Raw genomic sequence first — 8,466 nt, 5'->3', positions numbered from 1 at the left:
GGTAGTAAATGCTCAATAATCCAAGGTTCTGATTATGATCGTCATTATCACACCCAACTCCCAGTTGGAAAGTTTGGATCTTATCTCAGGCCTGAGTTGGAATAAATTTCTTGGCCCAGGATGGAGCCACTCCTGTCCAAGGCCCCATGTCAGCAAACCAAAACTTAAACTTTCATGTTCCTGCAAATGCTCTGCTTGACCAGAAACACAGTATAGCCAGTCAGCAATCCCCAGAGGCCAACCCAGTTATGGGGCTCTATACTTATTTCCTTGCTCCTTACTCATTTTCTTTCTTTTCCTATTCCTCATTCTTTATCCTGTAAAAGCTTCCTGCCTTCTGCCCCACTTTGCAGTTCTCTAGATCCTTAGGGATGGAGACTGCCCACTTCATGAAGTGTTAAATAAAATTATTTTGTATCACCAAATTGTCTTTAATCATTTTTATTAGTTTTGGGTATGAGGAAGTGATCCAAAGCTGGCTGCTAACAGCCTGTGGTACAACAAGACACCCAGGCAAGACACCCACTGAACACTCTGGGCTCACTGTTCCTCTCATGGTTGCTGAGGACCATGGGTATGTCACTCTCGGATTTGAGCTCTACTCCCTTGTATGCAGCTCTCTGGTCCAAACAGTATACACATATGCACATGTAGATATTGTTCCCAGAAAGGTGCGGGATCCTGGAAAGGTTACAGGACAGTTATATTGACAGTCCACAATGGGTAGCAGCCATCAGGGAATTCACAAAGCCTTGAGGTAAGTCCACAGCATAAACTACTGGGGGACTTGGGTTAATATGTTAAGATAAGAAATTCTGACTGCTCTGACCAATGGCACATCAAATTCTAAGTAAGCACAAGTCATTAAAAGCCATTAGGGCATCTTCCACTTTAAAGAAATCTTCTTGTGCAAGGAATAACAGATCAGTTGCAGATGGGAATCTCCGAAGCCAAAGCTGCAAAATTGGTAGGCATGGATCAAGCACCTTAGAGCTGTCAGAGCTCTAAGAGAGCTAAATCCACCTAAATCCAAGATTCCTGTGCTAGGCTAAGTTGGTTATATGCCCATGTGACTGACCACAATAAAAACCCTAGGCACTTGGTCTTTGGCGAGCTTCCCTGATGGGCAACACTTCAAAAGTGTTACCCTGGGGGAATGAAACACATCCTGTATAACTGGACTGAGGGAGGGAAGCTTGTGCCTGGTTTCCTCCATTCTTCACACCCTATGCTTTTCTCCTTTGTTGATTTTAATCTGTATCCATTTGCTGTAAACTTAAGTATAACAACTTCTGAGTCCCATGTGTCCTTTTCATGAGTTGAACCTGAGCATGGTCTTGGGGACTCCAAACACAGGGAGTTTCCATTGTTATCTCCAAATAGAAACTATAGTCTAGAGAGGTTAAAGAGATTGGCAGAAGTAGCACAGAATGTGAGTGGAAAAGCTGACGTTTAAATTTGTCTGTCTCCAGTGGCCGTACTTTTGACAAGTACTAGAGGACAAGTGAAGATAATCTGACATAATTTATGCCTCTTAAGTAGAAAACTCACCAATTGGGACAGAAAATTTATTCAAAGCATAATATAAGAAAATCCGCCCCCCCTCCAAAAAAATCTGTGTGGCTGAGTCTGTTGAGCGGCCGACTTAATTTCGGCTCAGGTCCTGATCTCAGGGTTGTGAGATCGAGCCTCGCATCAGGCTCCACGCTCAGTATGGAGTCTACTTGTCTCTCTCCCTCTGCTCCTCCCCCCAACCTCATGCTCTTCCTCTCTCTCTCTCAAATAAATAAATAAAATCTTTTTAAAAATCTGTAGATTTTTAGCACTCCATGTCCCATTAAAAAAAAAAAAAAGATGCAGGGACGCCTGGGTGGCTCAGTGGGTTAAGCGTCTGTCTTTGGCTCAGGTCATGATTCCAGGGTCCTGGGATCAAGTCCCGCATTGGGGCTCCTTGCTCAGTGGGGAGCCTGCTTCTCCCTCTGCCTGCCTCTCCCCCTGCTTAGGCTTGCTTTCTCTCTCTCTCTCTCTCTGACAAATAAATAAATAAAATCTTCTTTAAAAAGATGCAGAATGATACCAAAATAACCTTGTTAAGTTACTGGATCTCCAAGAGAAGCAAAGAAGTCTTTAGGCATTCAGGTAGGAAAAAAGTAACCCCTAAGGAAGAAAAACTTTCAGGCTACTTCTTAGCAATGCTCCATGGCAGAATTCAGTGGAGCCAGGTCTGCCCAGGTCCCAAGTTCTGGGAAAAGAAAATATGACCCAGGATTTTTTACCCTATCAAATTGTCTTTCAAGTATTAAGGCAATATGCAAAAGTTCTCGGAAAATAATACCTGCAAACTCTAATAGTTACTAATAATTACTTTATGTGGTGGAAGTTCACTGTCCAATATGGTAGTCACTAGCCACATATGGCTGCTGAGCATGCAACATACGGCTAGTATGAATCATGATGTGCCACAAATGTGAAATACACACCAGATTTCAAAAGCTTAGTACAAAGAAAAGTAAAATATTGCATTAACATTTTTATTACATGTTCATCGTATGTTGAAATGGCAATATTTTGGATATATTGAGTTAAATTAACTATTATTAAAACTAGTCTTGGGGTGCCTGGGTGGTTCAGTTGGTTGAGTGTCTGACTTTTGATTTCAGCTGAGGTTGTGACCTCAGGGTCATGAGATCAAGCCCCACATTGGGTTCTGTGCTCAGCAGGGAGTCTGCTTGAAATTCTCTCTCTCTCTCTCCCTCTGCCCCTCCCCCAACACACTCTCTCTCTCTAAAATAAATAAATCTTTTTTAAAAAACTAGTCTTACCTTTCTTTTTACTTTTTTAAATGCAGATACTAGAAAATTATACTGTAATATATTTCATTATATTTCTGTTGCACAGAACTATAGTAGAATTTGGGGAGGGATTTGCTTCTTTTTATTATTCAATATAGCTTGATCTTTTAAAAATAAGTATGATAATTTATATAAAACAATAAACTCATTGTTCCTAAATTAAATAAATAAAGCAATGAACAAAGAGCTATGTTTTCTCTCCTGTGATGTTGAGACGCCCCTAGCTGGGAGGATCTGGATGGGAACCAGTAATAATAGAATGGAAAACAGCTAAGCTGGTTTCTTAGGGACCGTGTTGTCCAGACCACTTATTTTACAGATAGGGAAACTGAGTGCCCAAAAAGTCACTTACCAGTCCAAGGTCACAGGAACTCAAGTCTGCAGTAGATGAGGCTGGGGACTGGCATTCCAGATGCTGCAGAAACACTGACTTAGGGCACTTGCCCAATAGCCTCCAAGAAGCCCTCCAACGTAAGCGGCCGTGCCTCCAGGTAGACATCCACTTCCTCTGGGACCACACTCCTTGCCCAGGGTGCTTCCTCTTCCAGGTAATGAAAAGCCAGATACTTCCCTCCACTCAGAGGAATAGGGCCCTTCTGCTTCAGCTGCAGGTATCACTTTAGCCTCCAGCCCCAGCCTGGAACATTCGGCTACTGGCATCATGAAGTTCAGCCCGTTCCTTGTCCTCTGCGTCCCCCTCTGCCTGGTTGGCATCGCCAGCTCAGGTGAGCGGAGAGCTTAAAAAAGAGGATCCCTGAGACCACAGCCTGTGTTTGGGGGAGGGGGAGCAATAGGGTGGGGGGCTGGCTCCACAGGGCCACCTGGTCACTTCCACCTCAGGAAGAAACCAGGGCTTAGGCTTGGGAAGAGGCTCATCTCTCTGGGGCCAGACCTCACAGATGTCTATTTGATTGAATTCAATCCGCACCAAATTTAATTTTTATTACAAAGCAATACATGTGTTGGTCTTAAAAAGACAAACGATATGGAAATGTGTGAATTTAAAAAGTGGGTCCCCTATTTTACAGAGCCCAAATAATCCTTCTTCCCCCCCCCCAAATAATCCTTCTTTCCAGAATCCTACTCCCAGGATCCTTATGAGAGAAAATAAATTTTCATACTGCTTTGAAAAGGAGATCAGGTTCTGAAACTTGGCTGCACTCTGGAGTCAGCTGGGGGCTACCTGGGTCCCACACTCCCAGATTCTGATTTAATTAGTCTTGGGTAAAGCCTGGTCATTGGGATTTCTTTCAAGTTCCCCGAGAGGACTCTAATGTTCCACCAAGATTGAGACTTGCTGCCCTAATGAAAGACCTTGAATTCCCTTCCTAGAATGGTTTCTTCCTCATTCTAGTTTAGGGTTCTCCCAGGATATGCAGCATGTCATATCAATTGAGGATTCCCAAAATGGTACTATGGAGCAGACATGACCCATGAACTCATTGTCTGAGGGCTGCTATCTTTTGTCAGGGAGTGTACATATCAAAGCAGGGTGTATTGTATCCCATGAAAAGATACATTGGGATCCATGGCCAATTAGTGGGTGAGGGTGTGTGTGTGTGTGTGTGTGTGTGTGTGTGTGTACACACACATGTTGGATAAATCACTTGATGTGATAACCAGAGCCAGATGTGAAAGGATTTAAAATAATAAGTAAAATACATCCATTTCTTTATTTTTTCATTATTCATGGATACTGAAGATTATTTAGTGTAAATCTTTTTCCTAGTTATAAAAAATGATACTTGTTCATTGCCACTTAAATGACACTAAAAATAATTAGAAGATAAAAATCACTTGAAATTCCACCACCCAGGAAAATTACTACAAATACAGTGGTGAACAACCTTCTAGTCATCACTACATGGGTTTATAGGTATATTTTACATCAACAGGAGCATTCCAGATATTGTCTTTTGAAATTTGATTTTTGTTCCACAAAATTATGAACCTCTCTCCATGTTGATGCATATAGATCAGCACTATGCTTATCAATGACTGCATATAACCTATCAATCCTCACTGTTGGTGAACATTGATATTTTTTCCAAATTATGTGTTTTTTTGCAATTATAAACAAAGCTATCTCAAATACCTTGAGTCAAGTTATGAGAAGCTGTAGCATGCAGAGCCTGGGATTTGAAATTGTAACTGGGTTTAAACCCCAGGCCTCAACTGACAGGTTTTATGATTTGGGGAAGATGGCCAAACCTCTCTGAACCTGTTTCTTCATTTGTGGGGGAGGGACAGTAATATCTACTCCATAAGGTCATTTAAATCATGCAAAAAATGGCAAGCACCCACTAGGGCGCTTGGTGTAGAAGATGTGCTTCTAATAAAAAAAAAAAAAATTATCAGTTGTTTAAAAGGACACCGAAGTGGGGCGCCTGGGTGGCTCAGTCGTTAAGCGTCTGCCTTCGGCTCAGGTCCTGGGATCGAGCCCCGCATCAGGCTCCCTGCTCGGTGGGAAGCCTGCTTCTCCCTCTCCCATTCCCCCTGCTTGTGTCCCCTCCCTCGCTGTGTCTCTCTCTGTCAAATAAATAAATAAAATCTTTAAAAAAAAAAAAAGGACACCAAAGTGACAATACCTGTCCTTCCTCACACCTACAGCCCATCTCAAGCAAGAGGCCCCCGGGAGCTGTCCCAAACTCTGCCTGCCACGTGTCAGCTCCCTCCAGCGAGGGGCCCCTGCAGAGGCCTCTTCTACCGGTACTTCTACGACAACACGTCCAGTGAGTGTGAGCACTTCGCCTACAGTGGCTGTCAGGGCACTGACAACAATTTTGAGACCACGGAGATCTGTTTGAGGATCTGCAAGCACGCTGGTGAGTCCTCTTACAGAAACAGGAGAAGCAACGCTGGCGATCGGGTGGTGGTGGTCGTGGGAAGGGAGACAGCATGGTGGAGGATGGTGGTGGGGTCATGCCATGATATTACTCTGAGAGGCGATGGGGACGGGAATAATCAGATGTGCCACCAAGAGGTGCCAGTGTGTTTGGTAATGGGGGTGCTGGGGTGGAGGCAGTGAGGCTGTGGTTGACGGTGGTTTCAGTGGTGAAGATGAAAGCAGTATTGGTGAGTAGTGAGGCTTTTCTGTAGGTGGTGGTGCTGGCCAAGAGGAAGTTAGCCGTGTAACCTTCACGGGGGGCGATGGTGTTGACAGAAGCAAGGAAGGTGTTGGTGGCAGTGATCAAGGTGGGTGAGGTGAGGAGGCCTCCGGTATGGTGGCTGTTGAAGAGGGTCGGTAAGGAGTCTAGCTGATGGCTCTGGCCCCAGGCCACCTATATGCCAGCCAGGAAGGAAACGGACTGTCATCTCTGTTACAGAGACAAGGTAAAGAGCAGCTGAAGACCATGCCTGCATCCTCCTGGCCTTGACTGAAAGCTGGCTGGGCCTCCTTTCCTGCACCTAGTCCCTGCTTGGAACCCATCCTGTAGCCCTCCAGGCCTGGGTCAATAAAACATTCAAAGTCGGTGTGGCTTGAAGTCTTCTTATGAGGGCCCTGGGCCTGTCCTCATGAATGGCTCACAGCCACCTCAGCTCTCAAGGGTGATCAAACCTGCCTCACCCCCATCCCTACCCCCTCAGGCCCTTTGTTCTGTGCCCCCAGAAGAAGTAGAAGGATGGGGGAGGAGGGGTTGCTGGGTGGTGCAGTTGGTTAAGTGTCCAACTCTTGGTTTTGGCTCAGGTCATGACCTCAGGGTTCTGGGATCGAGCCCCACATTGGGCTCTGCGCTCAGCGTGGAGTCGGCTGAGATGAACTCCCTCTCTGCTCCTTCCCTGCTCATGCGTCTTCTCTCTTTCTCACTAAAATAAATTTTAAAAAGTATTTTTAAAAAAAGAAGAAAAAGGATGAGGACAAAGGACACAAGTTTCCTACCACCAGGGGGGCCTCCTCACGGAAGCCAGACTGAATGCAAATTTGGGGATCTTGCACATCTGTCCCCAAATCCCAGCCACCTGCTCTTTGCTGCCTGAAGCTCTGCTGCTAGCCCTACTTCCAGCTTCCTGTCCAGCAGGAGCCATGTCCTAGAGTGCGGAAGAGCTAGAAACCCGGGGAACCTTGGTCAGCCAGGTGGGAATTTCCCTCCATGCAGATGGATCTTGGAAAAATGAGGATTTTGTATATTCTTTCGATTGTGGTACAATATATAGTACATAAAATGCACCCTTTTACCCATTTCTAAGTGTACGATGGAGTGGCCTTAAGTATGCTCACATTGTGGTTCAAGCATCGTGACCATCCAGCTCCAGAACATTTTCATCTTCCTAAACTGAGACTTTGTGCCCATTAGAACTAACTCCCCATTCCCCTTCCCCAGTCCCGGGTCACCACCATTCTACCTTGTGCGTCTATGAATTGACTGCTCCAGGTTCCTCATATGTGAGGAACTGTACGGTATTTGTCCTTTTATGCCTGGCTTATTCCATTTGGCATATTTTCAAGGTTCATCCCTGTTGCAGCCTGTCAGGATTTCTTTCTTTTTTAAGACTAAATAATATTCTGTTGTTACATAATTTTTGGAATGCTGGACGGCATCTGCCCTGACCATCGCTGCCACCTCCCCCATAAGCCTCTCCTGCTGTCCTACGCGTATTCTGGCCACTCCCCCTTCCTTGAAAGAGAAACTACTGCCCAGGACTAAACAGCAATACTAGAATCCAGAACTTGGGATTCCCAGACTAGACCCCTGTCCCTGGTGGTGTCATTTGGTCCTTGGTGTACCCTTCCCAAATACATATCTATTTGAGAGAAAGGGCATGTTTTCCCCTTAATTTCCTATTCCCTTTCATGTTTTTAACTACCTGAGAGTTTGAGCTTTGGAAGGTTAATCGAGGACAGACTGGTATTTGAAGTAGTGTCTATGCTCTGAAACTTAGACATTTTTAAAAATATGATAAAAATAATTTTAAAGCAAAAAAATATAAATACATACGCAACTAAAGAATTTAATCAGTTGCTCAGATCAAGTCATGAGATGGGACAGTAACTGAGCACCTTTGTGCAAGTCATAATTAACCATCCTTTTCTCTCCCCTCCTTGGGTTTCCTGGGTCACAGCACTTATTCCAAAGTGTTTTAAGTGTGTTTATTTATCTCTGCCTCTGCACTGTGAGCAGGGCAAGGACCATGTGGAATGTATGTTTTGTAAACGACTTATCGTATCGTAAGAAGTTACCAGCAAGCACTGAATGAATCAATAATTTGTGACTTACTTCTTGAATGCATGAGTTAGTAGAATCCACCCCACACCCGATCCAATAGTCTGTCCCGGGGCTCTTCCTACAGAATGTATCCCAAACTCAACTTCTCCCGCTCTGCTGCGATCACCCCAGTCTGCCCTTCCTGATGCTCTCTCACCTCCTCACTGGCCTCCCAGTGTCCATTCTTACCTCCTACAGTCTGTTCACACAGCAGCCAGAGTGATCTCTTAAACATCAAATTCTTACCATCATGTGCTAGTTTTCCTGTTGGGACGGTAGGTTCATGGGTCCTTACTGCACCAAAATACATGCATATGTATGTAAATAATACACAAAAAGGACCACGCGTGGACCAATGGTGAGAGTATCATGAAGCAAGAATTTTTTTTTTAAAGATTATTTATTTATTT

General features: G+C 44.5%; 1 protein-coding gene across 1 annotated transcript; it reads left to right on the top strand.

Annotated features, from left to right (window-relative positions):
• The first annotated feature begins 3,513 nt into the window (after positions 1-3,513).
• SPINT3 (serine peptidase inhibitor, Kunitz type 3) lies at positions 3,514-6,471 on the top strand. The gene is given in 5 exon segments (XM_021689292.2): positions 3,514-3,577; positions 5,463-5,480; positions 5,483-5,677; positions 5,905-5,927; positions 6,463-6,471. Coding segments are annotated over 5 exon segments (309 nt in total).
• Positions 6,472-8,466: the final 1,995 nt, after the last annotated feature.

The sequence above is a fragment of the Neomonachus schauinslandi genome, chromosome 10, assembly GCF_002201575.2.
Source record: "Neomonachus schauinslandi chromosome 10, ASM220157v2, whole genome shotgun sequence".
Taxonomy (NCBI): Eukaryota; Metazoa; Chordata; class Mammalia; order Carnivora; family Phocidae; genus Neomonachus; species Neomonachus schauinslandi.
Note: the sequence above shows the minus strand (reverse complement) of the source record. Positions and strands in the feature narration are given on the sequence as shown.